Source organism: Microcebus murinus, chromosome 10, assembly GCF_040939455.1.
Source record: "Microcebus murinus isolate Inina chromosome 10, M.murinus_Inina_mat1.0, whole genome shotgun sequence".
NCBI lineage: Eukaryota > Metazoa > Chordata > Mammalia > Primates > Cheirogaleidae > Microcebus > Microcebus murinus.
In genome coordinates, this window is record NC_134113.1 from 76,608,614 (window position 1) to 76,633,340 (window position 24,727).

The window sequence follows — 24,727 nt, forward strand, 5'->3', positions numbered from 1 at the left end:
CCACCAAGGTTTTATGTAAGGATTACATAAAATGTATGTAATCCTTACATAAAACCTAATCGATATTGACACCTCCAAAAGCTTAGAAACCCGGATATGCAGGGAGAGAGCAGTCTGCCTACTCGCTTTTGTCTAAAGGCAGGTCTTTCCAATTCTAGAAATACAGCAGCCATTTAGTAAAAACATACCAATAATCTTTATCTCAAATGAAAGTGATCTAATTTATAAATTGATATATGATAAAATCGAATACTACTTTTCAAACTGGCTCTGAAATTCTGCTTATCTACAAAAGTACCTTGAAAATTTTCCACATAGTAAATGGAAATTAAAAATAAAATTTTCCAATTTAGTAACTTAAATTACTAAGCTATATAAGATTTATATACATTTACTTTGTAAAAACCTGTTTAATGATTAGCAAATCACACTTCTATCTTCTTTTAACATCTTCCCTGAGTTTTATATACATGGATATATTAAAATCAAGATTAAAAATAACATCCTCTTAACTTAGTTAAGCAAGCCTCTCCTTGTACATAAAGATCACAGCAGCAGTAGGCCAGTGTGAGGATATTAAAAATATGAAGTATACAACATCTCTGACCTACTAAGTTGATGTAAGAAAGGGCCACTCCCACCTTCAATGCAATTTCTTTACAAAGGACTGCCAGGGGACTGGAGAACCAAAAGGAACCACATATGGCCAGTCTGCTGAACTTTTCTTTCTTTACCTGTCTGTTTTGATGGTAAGCACATCTGTGGTCTTGCAGTATCGCTCTCCTACAAGCTTAATAAGTTTCTTCTTTGCGTGGTCATCTAAATTCAAACTGGAAAGTTTAACCTTAAAAACACAAAAGAAAAGTTATTTGAAGAAAATTATTTCATATACTTCATTTAATGAAAAAAAAAAGTAGCAATGTTATTTATATTAACATTGAACCCACTAAAAAGAAACCTTTTCAAACTCCTTTCTATACGGAGTTAGCAGCTGGCACACGTCATAAAGCCTGATCTTACTCATGAAAAAAAAAAAAAAAAAGAAAGGTTAACATACTGTTTGAAGTTCTTTGAAAGTTCTGGGCATTAGAACCTTCCCCGAAAGAGCTAATGACATGTCTTTTAAATAAATGAAATTATGGTGCTTATGAATAGCACTAACGGAATTAAACTCAATTAGTGTTAGTAAAGCTGGAATATAGAAATAAATGGATAAAACATAAGGGGTTTAAAGAATTCCTACCATGTAATTATGAGACCTGTATCACTGCAACTAGATTAGGGACATTAAAAGCTACAGATATCTCAGAAGGCTGGAATATAGCATCAGAGAAGGATCAAAACATCAGAAATAATTCAGCTCAACATTTTTCAAAATGTTAATACTAGTTCCACAGGCTAACAAGATTTTTTTTAAAAAGTATTTTTTTGTTGAATACATTTAGGAAATGCTGAGTTTAATTGGGTTATTTAAGCCAGTATGGTTTAGAACAGAAAATATGTTAATGAGCACCTTGAAATGTCAAGAAGCAGATTTGTATGCAAAGATTTTCAAATTTATTTGAAAACACCCTCAAACCTAGAGATAAACAGGTTTGACCTATGAAAATAGGCTAGGTTAGACACTAGAATACAGTTATTTCATAAATAAAGCATAGATTAATTTTCCATGGAGAGCATTAAACACAAGAAAAAGCCATAACCACATAAAGAAAAAAAGGCTAAATAGGATTTTGAAGTTCCATTTGGTTCTTCTCTCTAGCTTCAATAACCCTGCACTTCCCTCAAGACACCATAGTATATATAGCAGCCTATTTACTTTCCCACTTTTCCCACTGAATCAAGACCCTTGAGGACAAGAATGATTATCTTGTTCTTGGCAATGGACAAGCACTTAAAAGGCATGGAACAAATATTTGCTGAATGAATACATAAATTTTAAAAAGGGAAGATACATTGTTTTTTAATATACTGTGTATTTTTTATCTGAAGTAGAGAAAATAGAAAATAAATATAAATGTACTTCTAAAAAGAACTCAAGTAGTATGAACATTAAGTATTAATCCAAGAGAATATTTATAGACAATTTATAGAATATTTGCTATAGACAATGTAAAATACCATAGTCCCCTGGAAAGAAAATGTATCAACAACCCGGTTATCAGCCTGATTGATAAAACAAGCCATTTTATGATAATTCCTATTACTGACAATATGGAGAATTACTTATGAGAAAATAATAAAATGTATCTACATTATTATAATTATGCAAATATATGTACACATGCATGTATACAGAGGCAGTACAGAGAAAAATGAAGCTTTTACACTAGGATAGTGAGAATGTAGTGATTTTTTCCTTTTAAAACTCCCTTTAATGAAACATAATAATGTTTAACAATAAACTAAAAAATTATTTAAACTTAAATATTCTAGCTTTTTATGTCAGAGGGGCTCAAAAAAACAGCAGCAATGCTGATCATTACTGTAACAAATGCTTTAAAACTCACATTCACATTAATGTTTTACTGTTCAAAACTGCATGGAGTTCATGCCAAAAATCATAAATATTTCAGAAACACATGCATGGTGCACTCACGCCACCTGCTAGCACTCAAAGGCACTGCAAAATTATAGTCTTTAACCTGGACTAATGCTCTGACTTTCCAGGTTAAGTGGCATTCATTGTCTTTTATCAAAATTCGAAAGAATCCTTAGACTTTTTTCCCCAAGTAGCTACATTACAAAGAATATACTATTAACATTATCCCCCAAAATAATGCTGATATTTCAAATGACAGGAGGTTGTGGTTATATATGTGTATCTTCAAATGCCTATATATATATATATATATATATATATATATATATATATATACATTTTTTTTTTTTTTTTTTGGAGACAGAGTCTCGCTTTGTTGCCCAGGCTAGAGTGAGTGCCTTGGTGCCAGCCTAGCTCACAGCAACCTCAAACTCCTGGGCTCAAGCTATCCTCCTGCCTCAGCCTCCCGAGTGGCTGGGACTACGGGCACGCGCTACCATGCCCAGCTAATTTTTTCTATATATATATATTAGTTGGGCAATTAATTTCTTTCTATTTATAGTAGAGATGGGGTCTCGCTCTTGCTCAGGCTGGTTTCGAATTCCTGACCTCGAGCAATCCACCCACCTTGGCCTCCCAGAGTGAAAATGCCTATATTTTAAAACAAAAAGCTACATAAATTGAGAAATGTCTAAACATGTGAAATATTTTCTCTTTATGCAAGTATAGTATGGTTAGTTAAAGATTTCTGGCATTACACTTTAGAACTGGGTTTCAGGCCGGGCGCGGTGGCTCACGCCTGTAATCCTAGCACTCTGGGAGGCCGAGGCGGGCGGATAGCTCAAGGTCAGGAGTTCGAAACTCTGAGCAAGAGTGAGACCCCGTCTCTACTACACAGAAAGAAATTAATTGACCAACTAAAAATATATATACAAAAAATTAGCAGGGCATGGTGGTGCATGCCTATAGTCCCAGCTACTCGGGAGGCTGAGGAAGGAGGTTCCCTTGAGCCCAGGAGATTGAGGTTGCCAAGAGCTAGTCTGAGGCCATGAGGCATTCTAGCCTGGGCAACAAAGTGAGATAATGTCTCCAAAGAAAAAAAGAATTGGGTTTCATTTCTAGATTTGCCACTTGCTATGTGACCTTAAAACGAATCATTTTACCTCCCTGAAACTCAGTTTCTTCAGGACCACTTAATTCAAAGAATATACGTCAGGAATAAATGAGATTAATAGAAGAAAGCACTTTTAAAGTAAAGTCCTATACAAATAAGTTGTTAATTCTAAACTGCTTTTATGACTATCAAGAAAAACATACCACTTTTACTTCTCCAAAATTAAAAATTTTTAGTATCTTTCAATAATATTTCATAATATTTGACTATCCTCACAATGTTGCTTTAATCATGCTGAACTGCACATGCTTTCACTCAACTGTTTTACCTACTCTTACCCTTGAACTACACAATACCACCCAGGATGCCAACACTGAGCCTCAACAATAAGTGAGTAGCAAAAAGAGCCCTGCAGGGCTGACATGAGTCAGCAGATGGGGGGACAGAAAGAGCAATGAAGGTACCGCATGGTGGTATGAGACACAAAAAGGAGACAAGAGGGAAAGCATGATGTGATAGCTGGTGCCATACTACAAATAAAGCAGTGAGACTATTTTTGTGTGAAATAAAATAAGCAAACTTAGAACCGGCAGGGACTCCAGATGTCTACCCTAGTACTGAAGACTGTGGCCCACGGTGAGGCAAACAGCATGAATTAGAATCTAGGTTTCCTGACTCCCTGTTCAGAGCTTTTTCAACACAAAACAGAACTCAACAACTGTTGGTGGTGGTTATCATTATCATGAAAAGCAGGTAATGTCTAATATGTTCTTAAAAATATATCCGCTATTATTCCATAGGAACTTTAAACTGTGGAATGATATAAGCATTGTAGAATTGTAAGTTATTTTCTTTTTTCCTTTTGTTTGTCTGGATTTCCAAAATTTTATACAGTAAACATGTATTGTCTTTGTGATTTTAAAATATTTTCAATCTAAAAACATAAATATGTTGCTATGGTATTTAAATTGTTCTAATAAAAAAGGCTGGAAAGCTTCATAAATTTATTTCATAAAGGTGGCATAACCCTGATACCAAAACCTAGCAAAGAAAGAAAATTACAAATCAATCATAGCTATATCACTGAAGAAAATTCTTGGAATTAAAGACTATTCATTAACATATAATGTAAAAATGGCTACACAGATTTTCAACATATTTTTGCAATACACTTAGAATGTTCTGGCTTAAAATATAGGCTACAGGCCGGGTGTGGTGGCTCACGCCTGTAATCCTAGCACTTTGGGAGGCTGAGGAGGGCGGATTGCTCAAGGTCAGGAGTTCAAAACCAGGCTGAGCGAGACCCTGTCTCTACCAAAAATAGAAATAAATTAATTGACCAACTAAAAATATATATACAAAAAATTAGCCGGGCATGGTGGCGCATGCCTGTAGTCCCAACTACTTGGGAGGCTGAGGCAGTAGGATCGCTGAGCCCTGGAGATTGAGGTTGCTGTGAGCCAGGCTGACGCCACGGCACTCACTCTAGCCTGGGCAACAAAGTGAGACTCAGTCTCAAAAAAAAAAAAAAATATATATATATATATAGGCTACATAGAGTATAAAAATTCATTTTTTGAGGGTCATAGAAGGCATCTCAAAGAAGTGGGCAGTCATCTTTCAGACACATCAAATGTAATAGTCAGGGCTCCTTAGAGAAGTGGTTGATTCTAGGACGGGATGGAAATGATGTAAGATTAGCCTGGAGCATTTTGTAGTGCTAGAAAATAAGGAAGTGTTCAAAAAACAAACAATGGGGGCATGGCTAAGGAACAGAAGAGCCAATTAATAAAGTTCTTAATGGCCAATTTTATTTTATAATTTAAAACTTTTATATTTTCCAAATTTTCTATAAATACATATACATATTATAGTTTTATAATTGCAAATACCAAATGCATTTTAAAATAATGTATTATAGTCATTTGTTCATTCATTCATTCATTCATTTTAGAGACAGAGTCTCACTCTGTTGCCCGGGCTAGAGTGCTGTGGTGTCAGCCTAGCTCATAGCAACCTCAAATTCCTGGGCTCAAATGATCCTCCTGCCTCAGCCTCCTGAGTAGCTGGGACTACAGGCACGCACCACCACGCTCAGCTAACTCTTCTATATTTAGTAGAGATGGGGTCTAGCTCTTGCTTAGGCTGGTCTCCTGAGCTCAAGCGATCCTCCCACCTCGGCCTCCCAGAGTCCCAGACATGAGCCACCACGCCCGGCCTGATTCTTATTTTTAAAAATAATCTCTTACCCTTAAGGTTACTACTCGTGCTTTGGGGTTTCGAATAGACGGTCCTGATGAAATGTAATCAGCAGTGTCAATTTCAATTGGAAAATGCTTCTCACATTTCTCATCACTGTCGAGTGCAGCTGGCCACTCAGTGCAAAATTCTGAGAATTAAAAAACATTATCTCAATTATAGTTTTGCAAGTAAATTCTCAATGTAATGCATACTACCACACAATACCAAGTTACTGAGGATCACTTTCAGATCACATGAAATGAAAGGACAGACTGTCTTCTGCACTTTACATAATACCATCATCCCTCATCCCTTTTCTTATTAGGTGCATCCTAATTAGGGAATTTAAAGGGAACGATTTGGACACTGCAGGTTTGGTGGGGAGTAGTATATTCAGTTAAAAGTGAACTGTGCCTTGATGAGGGCTTATTATAGGCTTTGCACAGACCTGTTATGGGATAGTTGAATTCCTCTTTACCACCTAAAAGCAAACAGTTCACAGTGCCCAGAGCATTATTGTTTTTGAACAGGCAACAGATAGTATCAATTCACTTCCAAATGAAGGTTACTAAAGATCAGCTAAAGGGAATTAAAAGAACCTTCTAAGAAGGAACTGAGAAGTGTTCAACAATCTTCCAGAAATTGAGCTATACAAAGCCTTGACTACAGGTACAAAAACCTAGTTGATTCCTAAATGTATCCCTACGATAACATGTATTTCTTCTATGTGACTTCTATATGCCCAAGGGGCTAAATGGAAAGAGGTATTTCTTGTCCTCACATTCAGGCAAGACAGCCTAGAAAGGGGGAGGATTGGGTCTGGGACTTAAGCCACAACAGGAAGCTCCAAGCACTGTGAACATGGCTCTCTACCTCCACAGCACAGAAGTATAAACTCAGGACTCAAGTGGGGGGAGGGGGGAACAACTTAAAGGAAAAGAGGTAGCTCATAGCCTCCCCCCAGGTATCGGCAGCTGATGTCACCCCTCCCTGTTCCTATCCAGTTAGTGTGGTAGAGGGCTGCTGACTTGGGATGAAAACTCTGGCACTCCCAGGCTGCCCTCCATGGAAATTTCATTCCTTAACTGGTTTCTTAGGTCAAACATGCTGGACCTCATGGATCTGTGCTTCCTCCAAAACAGCAGAATCACGGGCAGATGTGGGAGCTCTAGGTGATAATCTAGGAGATAGAGAGAGGTACTTTGCCAATGAAATTTCCCCAAGTTAACCATTTTCTTATGGTAGGTAATATATTTAGCTCCCATTTAGGCTTTAAAATCAGAGTCAGCAAAATGTCACTTTGGGTTACAAAGACTCTGTGGTATCTAACTAAATACATGTTAGCAAATTAAGTATAGCTCACACCATTCCCTAAATACTCTGTTTAAAAGATCAATACTCAGTCACTTGAAGGGCAAAGAAGTTTCTCTGCAATGAAGAACATTTTGACATTAAAAAAATGAAGAGTAAGATTATTGAGGTTAAATTTAATTCCCAACACAGACTAATTCCAAAATCCTGCACTATGAGATGCAAACACTGCCAAGCGCTTTATGAGAGAAATTAGTATGGGGAACTTTATGAGCTCTCGGGTTTGCACTGAAATTTTTTTTATTTAACTGTGAATAAGTCATTCCAATCACTAGATGATAATTACAGTTTTTAAATTAAATTACCTAAATTATATGTCTAAAAAACACAGCCAACTGGAAAGTACATAATAGACTCTTATTAGTCTTTTACTCATCTGATAGGTAGAGCAATAGACTAGACTTTGGAAGACCTTGGTTTTTATTTAACTTCTGCCACTGATTATTAAAGTTTTGGTAAATTACCTAACTTTTCCTGTGCTTCAGATTTTCCATTTGCAAGTTAGATATAAAATCTGAACTGACCTACTTTGAAAGAAAACTGAGAAGAAATATTCAAAAAGCCTTTGAGTTATTTGGAAGATACAATCTAAATCCAGAGGCTGGCAGATGGGTAAAGGCATAATTAAGGAAAGATTAAAATACTCATTTAAGTATTGTAAAATATACTGCTACTCTTCTGAATGTGCTGTATAAAAGCCTTTCACTTAGAAATTAGAAAATGTTGTAGCAATATTTCATTAAAATACAGAGTTTCTACATTATAAACACACATTTAAAAATAATGTTTAAAAAGAAGAAAAATGGAATTTATCACAGTGTAATGCATTTGTTAACTGGTTTTACAAAGGATCAAATAGTGGTATATGATTTGTGCCAAATAGGACACAAATTTAGAACAGTGATCAGTTTTAGTCCAATTCCAGACATAAATGAATATAGAAGCATACACTAAAGGGACAGAAAAGCATCCCAAAATAAAAGACCACATAAATGAAAGGAAATATATTTTTCTTCCAGTTATTATTCCTATGTTTTAGGACCTCTTTATATCTTTTTCTTCATATTTTTAAATGGAAGGCCTTTCCAAAAGCTCAAATTTGTTCATAATTATGTTCACTATCCTATTTCTCCTTCCATCATAATCAGGCAACCTGTAAAGTGTTTCTAGGTTTCATTTTATTTCCTGAAAAGCCTTGAAAAGTATACTGAGCATTTATACAACACCTTTAAATCAGCATGAATATATTAAGACTTTATCCAAAGGTATTAACTTTTGAATTACACTACATAATCAATCACTAGTATCTGTGAACCTAAAATAATTCAGATGTGCTTATCCTATGGTCTAGTTCAAATCAGACCAGAACGTTAAATATGTACATAATTATGAAAACATACATAGAATTATGAACCAAAAAAGGTAATTTCCCTTTAACTCTATGTATATCAGAAGGAGAAGTAGTAGCAGTACAAGTGCATGAAAAATTTATGTCTCTATCTAGGAATCAATAAACACTGTTCAAAATCAATAAATCCAGAAGTGGAGGTATAATCATACTCTAGTGATTACTCTTTTATATATAAAATATATATACACATACTACATGGAGTATATAGTATAAATGTAAGTATATATAAATACATTCTCTATTCTCTCTCTCTCTCTGGAAGTAATTATTAGAACTAAATAATGATTAAGAGAGAACATTTCTGGGATGAGGGGTCTGTGATGGAAAAGAAAGCACATGAGACTACTGCTTTTCACTGTAAGATCTTCTATTTGATTTACACATGTATGTAATCACTTAATTTTTAAAAAAATTTTTAGCAATTTCTTCAAGATAACTCTTCTCTGTGAAGTCCCCCATTACTGAACCTACTGACTCACTATTCTGCTACTCAGCATCCTTCGACACTATCTTTAGTTTGGATCACACTGAATTGTATCTGTTGGCAAAACTCTGCAGTATTTTCTTCAGTCTTTGTATGTATGTATTTTCTTCAATCTTGTATGCTTTCTATAACTTAAAGGTAAATCCCAAACCTATTTGTGAGCAAGGATTATGGTTTCTAATTCTCTTTATTATTCATAGCACCTTGTAGAGGGGTGGGCAAAAACAATTTGCAGGTTTGACATCCAAGAATTACTGAAAACAACTTGAAAAATCCTTCAGAAAAGGAGAAACTGACAATGACTCAGAATATAAGACTATGTAGTATATTAACACTGAGATTCTTAATTTTATGGTCAAAATCAATATAAAGTTCATATAAGAAAACAACCACTTGCCTTTAAGAGCTTCACAGTGCCTTTTAATTGCTACAGGAGTCAAATGCAGAAAATTGGGAATCTAAAATAGAGAAATTTAAAGGACAAATTAGCTAAATGTATTAAAAATATAAAGATAATTTTCTCATAAAACTAAATCACAGGCCCAGCAAACCATGTAGTAAATAAAATATGATAGGTTTTTTATAATGTTAATTCTGTCACAGATATTGTCAATTCAAGAAATGAATTCCTTAAAATTCCTTATCAGAATTATTTAGATTCAGTATCATGTGACTTACAACGACACTCTGATGTGTCTTCAGATTGTAAAAATCTTTCACCTTTTACTTAGTATCTTATGATGACAATCATGTTGGAAAAATAAACATCATTTTTATAGTACTCTTCCTGCCATGGATCTACAGATGTACATATATATTTCCCTTATAAAACTAAAAGGACTTAAGGACAAAAAGACTCTCATCTGTGGAAAACACAGTTCATTTTTCATCGTATAACTTTCACTATATGTTAAAGCAGTGGTTCCCCAACCTTTTTGGCACCAGGAACCAGTTTCGTGGAAGACAATTTTTCCATGGACCAGGGCCAAGGGGGATGGTTTCAGGATGATTCAAGCCCATTACATTTATTGTGTACTTTATTTCTATTATTATTACATTGTAATATATGATGAAATAATTACATAATTCACCATAACGCAGAATCAGTGGGAGCCCTGAGCTTGTTTTCCTGCAACTAGATGGTCCCACCTGGGGGTGATGGGAGACAGTGACACCTGAAGTGTGTTGCTTTATCCAGTATATTCCGTAACCTCGTTTTGACTGCTGTCACTGCAGAAAACTCTGCTTCACAAAGATAAGATGCTGGGAATGGAAACAGGCTTTTCAGTGCTTTGGGGGCAATCTCAGAATATTCCACCTTGACTTTAATCCAGAACATATGAAGATGTGAAGTTGCCTCCAACATACTTTTAAGGCCACTGTCATTTGCGATCTCAAGCAGTTGATCCTCTTCTAGCATGAACAAAGTTAATTCAACTGGCTTATTCACAAATGGGTCATGGATCCCATTCCCTCCCAGTTTGGGGGTCTTTTGTATTTGGGAAGTAATGCCCAAACTCTTTTGAAAGCTGAGATAGGTGATCATGAACCAGCAGGGAGAATAAAGTCCCTGGCTCATTATCTTTCAAAATCTCTGCTAATGTTTGAAACATGTCAAAAATCCCAATGTTCACTCATCACCCCCATAATTCCAGTTTGGCTTTGAATGCAACCACTTTATCTGCTGACTTGAGCACAGTTATTCTCCCCTGAAGTGATGGATTGAGTTTGTGGAGCACGTTGAATATGTCACACAAGTAAGCAAGTTTTGCGACCCATTCTGTGTCACTGAAATGTGCTGCCAGTGGTGACAATTTTTCTAAAAGAAATCTCTGGAGTGGCTCTCATAACTCAGAAACTCTGGCTAGTGTTTTTCTTTAGAAAGCCATCTCACTTCTGTGTATAAGAGAAGATGTGTATGCCCTGTGCCCATCTCCTCACAGAGCTGCGCAAACAGACTTGAGTTAAGGGCATGTACTTTAATATGGTTGATAATTTTAATCACATCCTACAAAACATTATTTAGTTCAGGTGACATTTTTCAGCTACCCAGCATTTCTCTATGGATGACACAGTGTGTAGACACATTCAGAAGCGACCTCCTTGACCCAAACAGTGATACCAGAAAGCCATCCAGTCGTGGCAGCTGCTTCAACTGTGCCCATACCGACACAAACGACCAATTCACTTTTCCTGATACGTAATCATTTAAAGACTTGAATAGTTCTGCAGCTGTGGTGTTGGTTGGCAACAGAAGTGCACATAACATATCCTCATGAAAAATATATCACACGTAAACAAGCATTGTTGCCTTGTCAACACTGACAGACTTGTCAACTTGGATTGCATAACACAGTGACTCATTAATCCTCTCTAATAATTATGCCTCAATATCCTCTGCTATTTCATCAATTTATCTAGTTACGGTGCTAGCCAAAAGACAAACACATGCCACCTTTTGAACTGCAGTCTCTCCTAAAAGTTCACGGCAAATGTTCTTGGCAGCAGGCAGGATCAGCTCTTCACTAATAGTAAAGGACTTCTTAGCTTTAGCAATGCGGTTAGCTACTAAGAATGATGCTCTCAGTGCAGACACATTTGATGAAGTGGTGGCCTTCAATAATTGCTTCTGTTCGTCCTGATCATGTTTTTTCTTTTGGAAAACTCCAAAGGCCTGTCTTTTAATGCAGGGTGCTTGATCTCCATGTGGCAAAGCAGTTTTGAAGGTTTCATGAATAGCTGGTTGCCACATATACAAAGTGGGCTTGGAGAATGTGAGTCACCTGTTGCAGTGAATCCGTAATATAAGTAGAACTCTTGGTATTTTCTTTTATTAATAAATGCAGCTTTCATTTTGGTGACAGTCTTAGAGTCTTCTGCTGTCTTATCATTGGGTGTTTCCCCCTTTTCAAAGAAGCTCTCTGGAGACATTTGTTTTTTACTCATTTTTGCTTTGGTTAGCTTGTGGGCTTACCAAAACTGTGACTGAAACAAGAGTGGAGTGCAGAAAAGAGGCCAGGATGGAAATGGTAAATAAAATAATGGGGGGGGCACACTAAAATAAGTGTCATGGACTAAAATAAGTGTCAGATTCTGACTTAAAGCCTGCCACCAGATGCAGCTGTACAAGTGAAGTACATCAACTCACTTGCCACTATAAAGTCTGCCACCAGATGCAGCTTAATTGTCATTTGTCACTCACTAATAATAGGGTTTTGATATGGGTCTGCAAGCAATTGATTTATTGTGGTTTCTGTGCAGTCAGACCTCTGTGCTAATGATAATCTGTATTTGCAGCCACTCACTAGCAGTAGCATCACCACCTCAGCTCATCAGGCTTTATTTATTTATTTTTTTTTTGAGACAGAGTCTCGCTTTGTTGCCCAGGCTAGAGTGAGTGCCGAGGCATCGGTCTAGCTCACAGCAACCTCAGACTCCTGGGCTCAAGTAATCCTTCTGTCTCAGCCTCCCAAGTAGCTGGGACTACAGGCATGCACCACCACGCCCGGCTAATTTTTTCTATATATATTTTAGTTGGCCAATTAATTTCTTTCTTATTATAGTAGAGACGGGGTCTCGCTCTTGCTCAGGCTGGTTTTGAACTCCTGACCTTGAGCAATCCGCCCCCCTCGGCCTCCCAGAGTGCTAGGATTACAGGTGTGAGCCACCGCGCCCGGCCTAGGCTTTATTCTTATAAGAAGTGTGCAACCTAGATCCCTCACGTGCACAGTTTACAGTAGAGTTCGGGCTCCTATGAGAACCTAATGTCGACGCTGATCTGACAGGAGGCGGAGCACAGGCAGTGATGGGAGTGATAGGGAATGGCTGTAAATACAGATGAAGCTTCACTTACTCACCTCCTGAGTAGCCCAGTTCCTAACAAGCCACGGACTGGTGGGTTGAGGGCCACAGTGTTAAAGGACGCCATCTAAGATATGTGTTCCCAGATTAAGCATTTATATTTTCTTTTTAAAACCTATAGTTCACAAATCACTGTAGATTCTATCAAATGAAGCATTTGCTGTAACCTATTTTGCTTCAAAAAATATAGAGAAGGAAAATTTGGTGGATTATAGTGACACCACTAAGTAACATTCTATCTTTCTGGACAGACAGTTTTAAAATTCCTTTTCACTTCCCAATTCTCACTCTCAAATTAGGTTATTTCACTTTTCTTAGTTCCACAGAAAGATACAATGTAGAAGAGATACAACAGAAAAAAGAACAAGGACAAAGGACTCATTAATTACATTCTTAAATGCTTAGGATTCTGTGAGTCTTCTTTACCATGCATAATCAAAATACAATATCCGTTATGACCTGGACAAATTTTTAAGTTACAATACAATAAGCTGCTAGATACCTAGATACCAAGCCTTGAAGTAAAGGAGGGTGGAAGGAGGGGAAGATCAGCATTTATTTAGCCAACGAACCGACAACTTATCTTACCTTTAAAAGTTCTAGATTTCCCTCCTTTGCCAACGGCACGCCCTTTTTTACTGGATAACCCATTCTAATAGGAAGAGGGACCACAGAGGGTTTAAATGGCGCTGCAGCAGGGTAAACGCTAGGCCAGTCCTGGTCAACAGCCATTTTCTCTGTCCTAGGAGGCAGTGCCTAAGAAACATAAAATAGTTTCATATTTTAAATAGAAACATTCTTTAGTTTTGAAGCAAAAAAAAAAAAAAGCAATTACAAAAAAATTAAAGCAGAACTGCAACCTATGTCTGACCTCTCACAAAGCTGCTGTTCTTAAAATGAAAAAACACTGTATTTCTCTAAATATCTCTGCATGCTCTTCTCAGACCCTCTGGCAAGGATCCCCTTTCATTTTACATTTCCTTCACTAAAAATTTCTCTATTTATTTAACTAGGCTTTTAGCAAAATTTTTATATTTTATTTATGAAGGAGTGAGTTAATATATTTTTGAAATAATCTCTAAAATCGCTTTGATGGAAGTCAGTACATGAGGAGACATTAAAAACTTGGAGGCCGGGTGTGGTGGCTCACACCTGTAATCCTAGCACTCTGGGAGGCTGAGGCCAGCGGATTGCTCAATGTCAGGAGTTCAAAACCAGCCTGAGCGAGACCCCGTCTCTACTAAAAATAGAAAGAAATTAATTGACCAACTAAAAATATGTATACAAAAAATTAGCCGGGCATGGTGGCACATGCCTGTAGTCCCAGCTACTCAGGAGGCTGAGGCAGTAGGATTGTTTGAGCCCAGGAGATTGAGGTTGATGCCATGGCACTCACTCTAGCCTGGGCAACAAAGTGAGACTCTGTCTCAAAAAAAAAAAAAAAAAACTTGGACATAAGGAATATGGAAAATTAAGCATAGGAACAGGGAAATAAGTAAATTAGGGTTAAACTGATAGAAGAAAGACATAATGAGAAATTATGTCTCTGAAGCTCAGAGAAAAACTAGTACTTGATAGTTCAGTCAATCACATTAACTTTTTTTTTTTTTGAGACAGAGTCTCACTCTGTTGCCTGGGCTAGAGTGCAGTGGTGCCTAGCTCACAGCAACCTCAAACTCCTGGGCTCAAGCAATCCTGCTGCCTCAGCCTCCTAAGTAGCTGGGACTACAGGCATGTGCCACCATGCCCGGCCAATTTTTTCTATATATTTTTAGTTGGCCAATTAATTTCTTTTTACTTTTAGTAGAGATGGGGTCTTGTTCTTGCTCAGGCTGGTTCTGAACTCCTGACCTTGAGCGATCCTCCTGCCTCAGCCTCCCAGAGTGCTAGGATTATAGGCGTGAGCCACCACACCCGACCTAACTTTTTCTTTTTCTTAATTGTAATAAATAGGAAGGGATGGCCAGCATACAAAAGTAGGGTTTAAAGTGGCAAAATTTAGCAACGCTCATCTGAGCAAGATCAAAACCAGTGTTGAGTATGTCTTAGAAGCAGGTAATATTCCTGTGAAAATGATTGGTCCTAATGATTATCATTTGGTATCATTTAACTTCCAACTAATGTGCCTCTGTTCTGATTCCAGGCTTACTAACTGACCTCATAATTTGGATTCTTCCACAGAGATGCGCACAAGGTGAGACTAAACTGGTGAGTGAGCCCACCTCTCAAAGATATCTATTCTTTGAGTATTGACTAAAAAAAAAAACAGTCAAAGATTAACCCCTGCCTGGGTTGGGGCCTGTAAACATGAGCTTGTAAAACTTTTTCTGACAGTACCCTTTTGCCTCATAATACATGTCTCATGTTAGAACTTCAGGAACCACTGAGGTAGTATATAGTGAAGTATATAAATTGTTTACCTTTCTTTTCCACATTCTTTCAGTTTTGGACGTTCTTTCTGTTGTACCCAAAAGACAACACATTAGTTACAGAGAATTTTACAACATACAGTTCTTCAAAATCAATCATGATCCCATTATTCTAATATTAATACAATTTAAGGTATTTGGTGACACAAAAATGAAACAGTAACCCATTCTGTGTAAGCTCAAGGACTAAAACCATCTTAAGGAAAACAAAAAGTCAGAAATAGCTATGAAAATTCTCTAGTTATTTAGATATAAAGTTTATTGTGATTGCTGATATAGTGAACTCATTATCTAAAGAAATATTTTCAATAAATTTTAAGGTTCACTTAAAATAAATTCACTTTCCCAAGTTAAAATATCTAGTTAGAAATAAGTATTTTGAATCTTTAAAGATACTTGGTTTGAAATGTTCCAACTATACATACACTTGTTCACATCTGGAATTGCTCTATTCTTTCTACCAAAAAAAAAATCCCTTCAGTTTTTCCTTCCCTATTGCATGTTAGAATTGCCAATACTACTCTAATACCAATAACAAAAATCACAGCCATTCCTAATAAATCACACATGACTGTAGAATTACTTACTTATATACAGTAAATACCTTTGAAAATATTATATAACTTTATGCCTTTCTAAACACTTTGTTATACTAAAATAATAATAGATATATTTATTGAGCACTTTCAAATGCAGATACTGTGCTAAATGTTTTTTTATTACCTCATTTAATCTTATTCATTACAGTGAATATAAGTACTATTACTATCCTTATTTAGAAGTCACTTATAGTCAAGAAAACTAAGGAGCAAGGATTAAGGTGACATTAGTTTAGTGTACACAGCTCACCATACTGGAAACCACTATTGCTACCTTCACCTCCCTTTAAAAGGCTCCACTGTTACAATGAACTTCTAGTACCAGGGCTTTTAATCTTTCTCTGAACTTTCTGTTCTCTCTGCTTGGAATATGCTTCCCTCCCATCTGCCTAGCTCCTGCCCCCCACCTAAAAACCACTTCTTCACCTGACAAGTTCCTATTTATCCTGCAATATTCATTCATTCATTAAAAAATCATCTGATTCTGCATACCAGAAAATAAGAAGGCAGCACTGAACAAGACAGAGATAGTCTTTACTTTCACAGAATGTAGAGTCTGTCAAATAAGACAACTTTTTAACAAGTAATTTCAATAAACAGTGCTACATATTATGGACACATAGAACAAGGAACTGAACCTAGTCAACTAGTTGGAGTGATAGTTTATTTTAGGTGTCAGCTTGACTGGATTAAGGGATACCTACATAGCTGGTAAAGCATGACTTCTAGGTATGTCTGTGAGGGTGTTTCAGAGGAGAATGGTGTATGAGTTGGCGGACTGAGTGGGGAAGACCTGCTCTCATTGTGGATGCATACCATCCAATCAGTTGCCGGCCCAGACAGAACAAAAGGCAGAGGAAAGCAGCATTCACTCTCTCTCTCCTGGAGTGGGGACACTCTTCTCCTGCCCTTGGACACCAGAACTCCAGGTTCTCCAGCCTTTGGACTCCAGGATTTACACTAACACCACCATCCACCCCACCCATCCCTAACCCCCATTGGGGCTCTCGGGCTCTCAGGCCTTCTGCCTAGGAAACTGAGAGTTCCATCAGCTTCCTTGGTTCTGAAGGCTTCAGACCTGAAGTCACCATGCAACAGAATCTCTGGGCCTCTAGCTTACAGATGACCTATTGAGGGACTTCTCAGCTTCCATAATCATGTGAGCAGATTCTAATAAATCCCCTCTCATATATTTGTATATCTCTATCTACATCTACATCTATATCTATCCTACTGGTTCAGTCTGTCTGGAGAACACTGACTAATACAGTGGGGAAAAATCTCCTGAAGAAATTAACCTTAAGCTAAAACCTGAAGGATGAGCACCTACCTTACTGAGCCATGGAGACAGGTAGGTGAGAAAAAGAGTTTCAGGAGAGCAAGAGAAAATAGAAAAATCCAAGCAAATACACAAATTCAATAGGACTGAAATTTAACAGTAGAATAGAGTCACTGAAATAAGAGGTAAACAATATGTAATAGGCTTCTCAACCATAATACATCCTTGGTAGAGCTCTTTATTTCCTTCTTCCAGTCTTTCCAATCCCTGTAAATGGTACTGCCATTCATCCAACTGGTCAGAACAAAAATATAATAGGTTTTTTTGAGAGTTGTCCTCAAGCCCCACATCAAATCCATTAGTAAGTCCTATCATCTCTACCTTCAAAATATATCCCAAATTCAACCACACCACCTTCTCCACTATTCACCCAATCTAAGTCACCATTGCCTCATTTGGACTACTGCAACAGCCTCTACACACGTCTCTGGTTCCATTCTTACCTCAATAAAGTTAGTTCACACAGCGGCCAGTGATCTTTTAAAAATGTAAATCACCTTATATCACTTCCATGTCCTGTTCAAAGCTTTCTAATGTGATCCCAAACTCAGAATAAAATCCAAGCCAAAAATCCAAACAGTGGGGGGAGGGGGGAAAGGGCATTTATTGAAACCTTAAAATCTGTACCCCCATAATATGCCGAAATAAAAAAAAAAATCCAAACAGAATGCCTACAAGCCTTATAAGATCAGGCCATGACTTAACTCTATGACATCTTATATTATTACTCCCTCCTTTGCTCAGCTCCAGCCATGTTGGCCTTCTTTCTATTCCTTGATCACACCCCTGTGCTTTTTTCTCACTTTTGGGCCTTTGCACTTGCAAATCCCTATGACAACAATGCTCTTCCCCAGATCTTTGCAGGGCTCTGGGCTCTGCTCAAATGTCACTTTCTCAGAGATACCTTACCTATCTTATCTTATCTTACCCTATAGCCACTACTCCCCCAATCCATCATTCTCAAAACTCTGCTTTATTTTTCTTCATAGCACTAAACACTACCTGACATTTTATTTAGTTCTTTACTTGTTTATACTCTGGCTTCCTCAAAAGAATGTAAAGTTCATGAGATTAGAGACCTTGCTGTATATCCCCAGTGTCTAGAACACTGCCTAGCATATAGTGAGAGTTAAGTATTTGTAGAATGAAAGAATGAATGAAAAACAAAAAAATAAACAAGTGTTAAGACTACAAAGAGCCACTATGAAGCATTAAGGAATTTACAATTTACCATAAAACAATAGAAACCATATATAGCTTCTGAACAAGCAAGTAGCAAGACAAGATCTGCATCTTGAACACCTCATTCTGGCTGTTGTTGAGAATTCAATCCAGGAGAGCAAGGTGGAAATAGGACACAGAAAGCAAACTATTGCAGAAATGAGGGATGGTGGCCTAGATTGGGCTGCTGGTAGTATGAAGAGAGTAAATTGGAGATACTATAGGAGACAGCACAGATAGGACCTGCTGATATACTGGAGGTACCCATCCCTTGGCTGAGAATTTCCAGACTCTTGCCAGCTCCTCCTCAATGCTCCCCTGTCATTCTTCACACTTCTACTACAGTGCCTTTCACTCTACATAGTACTTTACCGTTGAAAAATCTGTTTTTTTTCAACTAGACTTCTCCAGGACAAGCCCACTATCAAGAATCCCTATAATCTGTTACATGAAGGTCACCCCATTTGGTGGCCCGGAATTCAGAGCTGCAGTTTGTTCTGTCACAACCATATATATGCCTCTCTTAATGTTCAGGAAAATCCATGGTTCCACACTGCCCGATAAACATTACTGAGCACCAGCCTCTAGAGAGAGAACCCCAGAAGTAGCAGTTCCTGGGGGAGGGAGGATGCAAGCTTTCTGAGCAAGCGTCCAGAGGTCCCAGAGCAGAAACCAACGATTGGGAGCAAGGGGACGCGGGCGCAGAGGACAGAGCGACATCCGCAGCTTTCCCACTGGCGGGCTAGCGACAAGCTGGCAGAGGACGTACCGGCCTCCCCAGGGCGGCGCTGGCTCAGTCACCGCCGCGGCCATCCTGGGGCCGGCCTTCCGCCCTCGCACCTCCCCCTCAGCCCGGAGGCAACGAGGCAGACACTCACGAAGGCTAGGAGTGGCTGGGGACACGGCGGTGGAGAATGCACGCAGGGTCCTGACTCCCGGGTGCAAGGCCAGCCACGCCGTGAGAGCGGCGGCCGCCATGGCTGCGCGGACGGAGAGCCGTAGGGCACAAACGCGTTCGCCGTCAAGGGGGCGGGAGGGGCGGGCCCACCGGCTCTTGCCCCGCCCCTAGGATGGAGAAACAGGAACCACGTGGGTCTGCGCGAACTCAGCGAGGGAATCAAATGTGCAGAAAGCCACCCCTCCAAAATAGGAAAAAATAATGACATGAAAACCAAAAGGATCTTTTAAAAAATCGAATCAGTGAGTTCCAAGACAATTGCAAAGGAGGACTATAAGATATGGGGGCAATGTGGCTCACAGAGGTCTATCTCCATCGTCACATGACCCAGGAGGTAGGCCATCTACCCCAGGGCTCTGATTCTTTGCAATTGCTACTTTTCTGCATTTATTTGGATTAAAGAAATCCTAAACTAGTGCAAGGGATATACGCCTACGGGGGAGACGCAGTATCCTGTAGTAGTTAAAAGGATGTCCCTTGAGCCAGACTGCTAGAGTTTGAAACTTCACCATTTCTAGGATGTGTGATCTTAAAGCAAGTATGCTTGGAATCCTAGCACTCTGGGAGGCTGAGACGGGAGGATTGCTGGAGCTCAAGAGTTCTAGACCAGCCTGAGCAAGAAAGAGTGGAGACCACGCCTCTACTGTAATAAAAATAGAAAAATTAGCCGAGCATCCTGGTGCACACCTGTCCTCCCAGCTACTCGGGAGGCTAAGGCAAGAGGATCACTTGAGCCTAGTAGTTTGAGGTTGCAGTGAGCTACGAAGACACCACTGCAATCTACCCAGGGTAACAGAGCAAGACTCTGTGTCCAAAAAACAAGATACCCAAAACTCTGGGTACGGTATTGGTGTACCGCAAACATTGTGTGCCCGTAGCCTATAACTTAATAATTTGGTTAGCTTGTTCATGCTCAAGTTAGAATTACAAAAAGTCAGAACTCATCAGGCCCTAGAAAATAATGTTTATCCTTTAAGGAACGCTCTTACTTTCTACCCTAGAATGGATTAACATACAACCGTTAATAAAATTATCCCCTATCTTTTAAATCGGGAGTACAAAATTATAACAACAAGAACAACTGGGAATAAAAGCAACTGACTTTTAGTAAGCATACAGCTAGTAGAGCAGAGGTACGCAGGAGTCCCAGAGTATTCTAGCTGTGAGTATTCAGTGTGCCATGGGCATCATTCAGTAAGGAGGGGGATAAATGGCATGAGATGGGCAAGTATTTGTAATAATCACCGCCCTCATCTTTTCTGGATTCTTCCCATCCCATTATTGCTCCAAAACAGAAGCATTGTGTATTAGTTTCCTAGGGCTGCTGTGACAAGTACCACAGAATGGGTGACTTAAAACAACAGAAATTTATTTTCTCACAGTTCTGGAGTCTAGAAGTCTGAAATCCAGGTGACTGCAGAGTTGGTCCCTTCTAGAGGTTCTGAGGGAGAATCTGTTCCATGCCTCTCTTCTAGCTTCTGATGGTTGCTGCCAATCCCTGGTGTTTCTTGGCTAATAGATGCGGCACACCAACTTCTGCTTTTGTCCTCACATGGTGTTTTCTCCTTCCCTCGAACTATTCTTGAGATTCTGACCTTTTTGGTCAGATGGATGTGAGGTTTTAATCCAGGCTCTGCTTCTTTGTGACATTGGGCAATCTACCTAACCCCTCTGAATTTCAATTTCAAGGAAAATGGGAACAGTATCTTTCTCAGGACAGTTGTAATTAAGTGTAATTAACTTCAGAAAGCATAATGTAAGTGGTGGTCACTAGAATTAAGCTCAGGGTCAATGCAATAACCTCTTTTTCTCTGTCAAGTCTGTATATTTTAGTAGATAAAGTGCAAAGCCTAGACCATAGAAATTTAGGGACAAAAGGAATATGATCATATTCAGAGACTTCTTAATTTCTGAGTAAGATGTTAAGAGACTTAAGTTTCTATTCTACTTTGCTATGGTTTCTGTCTTTTACTCTCTCCCTAAGACTAAAGTGGATAGATGGCCAGAGCTAGAGGAACCAAAAAAGTACTTATTGTTTTCCCTGGCATCAAGTATAGTAAATTTTATTCTATATTAAAAGTTAAAAACTCATTTACAATGCTATCAATAGGCAATGATATCTGTTTTGTGCAGTGTAAAGAGAAAGCATTTACAATCTTGCACATAGGAGTTACTGAGAATTACATACAATTTCAATTGGGAAGGACCATGGAGGTGTAATCATTCATTCGTGATAAAAATCATTTCTTCAACCTTAATGACCAAATAATCCAACATATCATAGAAGCCAGGCTGGCTTCATGGGCATATGATCTACACTTACAAGGCCTTGTGCCTGGCTTAATGCTCTGCTGTCCCTGTATTAAAATTTTTAATAATTTTTTTTTTTTTTTTTTTTTTTTAGAGACGGTGTTTTGCTCTGTTGTCCAGGCTAAAGTGCAGTGGAATGATCATTGCCCACTGCAGCCTTGAATTCCTGGGCTGAAGCTATCCTCTCACCTCAGTCTCCCAAGTATCTGGGACTACAGGCTTGAGTCACTATTCCTGGCTAAAAATTCTTGATAATTTTTGAACAAAGAGTTCTGCATTTTCAGTTTGCACTGGGTCTTACAAATTATGTAGCCAATCCTGTGTAGAACAATTTTAAATATTAAGCTTTTTTACAAGGGGTTTTTACTATATTTAAAACCTGGATTAATCCAATGAAAGCTACTTTTTCTTTAATTGTTTTTCTCTTTTTGTAGAGATGGGGTCTCCCTATGTTGCCTAGGCTTGGCTCAAACTCCTAGCCTTAAGTGATCCTCCTGCCTTGGACTTCTGAAGTGCTGGGATTACAGGTGTGAGCCACCGCACCTGGCAGAGAGGTACTTTTAATCAGAACTAACATCTTTATAAAAAGTGGGTGAACAAATTATGTCTATTCACAAGTATGGTAAACAGTATGGAAATATCAGGTATGAGGATAGACCTTGCAACCTAAATGTCCATCAAAACAGTATTGGTTTCTAGAACCTAAACAGGCTTTTCAGGAAAAAAATAAAAAAGATATAAAAGAAAAAAACCCAGTATTGGTTAAACATATTATTGTGTATTCATATAATATAGAGTACTAAGATACATGGGTTTCAATGCTGGTTGAACATTAGAATCATCTCAGGAGATTTTAAAAAACAATTGTCTAGACCTTCTCCCTGATTGAGAAGTTGAACCATTGGTCTAGGTGTGTTTGGAGCTTTTGCTTGGGGCTTTTTGTTTGTTTGTTTGCTTGCTTTGTTTTTTGTTTACTTCTTAAGTTCCACAAGTAAGTCAAATATTCAGGCAGAATTAAGAACCACTGAAATCAGCCTTAAAAAGGATTAAGTGGATATAAATCCATTAGTACAGAAAATTGTCCACAATATATGGTTCTTTGAAATGCAGGTTATAAGGCAGTTATGGGTTATTTAATCCCATTTGTATAAAATATTTTTTATATTCAATACAACTTCTAGAGGGGTAAACAGTAAATTTGAGGAAGTGGGTATGGGGGTAGAGGTGAGACTCCTAAAGACTACACTTCCCACATATTTGTACTTGTATTTTTACAACCAGAATGCAGCTTTTAAAAAAATTAAATGAGAATGCAAAAAGTTTTACATTTTTATTTTCACTTAGGAAAAAAAAAACATGCTATGTCTTTGATTTATGCCCTCCAGTGTCGCGCCCGCCTCGCCAGCAAGGAAGACGCGGCAACTGGAGTTCTTCTGACAGTGCTTTAATGGGGTTCCCTTTAGACTTACATGATGCGGAAGACCCTGAGCACAAGCTCTCACACACTTATATACTCTAAGGAAGGAGGGAAGTGATGGGGATAGGTTAAAAGCGCGCGAGGGTTATCACTGATAGGCCAAGCTAAGATCCTTCATATGCATACTTATAGAACAGGCCAGGACTTACTCTGCGCATGCGCTGAACTTGTTTACTACAGGCGGGCCACCGGAAATCGGCGCCATCTTGTAATGGCATTGTCACCGCACCCCACACTCCAGCTATTTATAACATGAATAGTTACAATTTGTACCAGGTTCTCTGAAATTTTGGTAAATTGAAACTTTACAAAATACTTTCACAACCTTTTTTTTTTTTTTTTTCTTCGAGACAGAGTCTTGCTTTGTTGCCCAGGCTAGAGTGAGTGCCATGGCGTCAGCCTAGCTCACAGCAACCTCAAACTCCTGGGCTCAAGCGACCCTCCTGCCTCAGCCTCCCGAGTAGCTGGGACTACAGGCATGCGCCACCATGCCCAGCTAATTTTTTCTATGTGTATTAGTTGGCCAATTAATTTCTTTCTATTTATAGTAGAGATGGGGTCTCGCTCTTGCTCAGGCTGGTCTCAAACTCCTGACCTCGAGCAATCTGCCCCCCTCTGCCTCGCAGAGTGTTAGGATTACAGGTGTGAGCCACCATGCCCGGCCCTTTCACAACCTTTGTCCCCTTTGAAATCCAGTCACATGCCATTTAGTGGCATTTCATTCAATCACCAACCACACATGACAGTGGCCCCATAAGATTATAATGGAGCTAAAAAAATTCTTATTGCCTAATGATGTAGCTGTTGTAACATCGTAGTGCAATTACTTAATTTTTGAATAAATTTACTGTAGCCTAAGTGTACAGTGTTTAAAAATCTACAGTGGTGCCGAGTAATGTCCTAGGCCTTCACATTCACTCACTACTCACTGACTCACCCAGAGCAACTTTCAGCCCTATATTCTCTATTCATGCTAAGTATAAGTGCCTTATGCAGGTATACTGTTTTTTATCTTTTATACAGTATTTTTACTATGCCTTTTTTTGTGTTTAGATATGTTTAGATGCACACTTACCAATGTGTTACCCCTGCCTACAGTATTCCGCACAGTAACATGTTACACAGGTCTGTAGCCTGGGAGCAATAGGCTGTACCATATAGCCTAGGTGTGTAGAAGGCAATGCCACCTAGGTTTATGTAAGTACACACTATGATGTTAGCACAATGACAAAATCACCTGACAATATATAATATTTCTCAGAATATATCCCTATTGTTAGGCCGGGCGCTGTGGCTCACGCCTGTAATCCTAGCTCTTGGGAGGCCGAGGCGGGCGGATTGCTCAAGGTCAGGAGTTCAAAACCAGCCTG

General features: G+C 38.5%; 1 protein-coding gene across 3 annotated transcripts in view; it reads right to left on the bottom strand.

The window, feature by feature from the left end:
* Positions 1-19,620, bottom strand: part of MRPS35 (mitochondrial ribosomal protein S35) — a 34,380-nt gene extending 14,760 nt beyond the window's left edge. For 2 of the 3 annotated variants that reach the window (XM_076007538.1, XM_012739493.3), the window contains exons 1-6: positions 19,491-19,620; positions 15,445-15,482; positions 13,613-13,780; positions 9,561-9,621; positions 5,906-6,045; positions 735-844 (exon numbers count right to left, since the gene is read on the bottom strand). In XM_076007538.1, the coding sequence (XP_075863653.1) occupies positions 735-844; positions 5,906-6,045; positions 9,561-9,621; positions 13,613-13,780; positions 15,445-15,482; positions 19,491-19,590 (617 nt within the window). In that variant the 5' untranslated portion in view covers positions 19,591-19,620. The other variant, XM_076007539.1, reaches the window with a different exon arrangement.
* Positions 19,621-24,727: the final 5,107 nt, after the last annotated feature.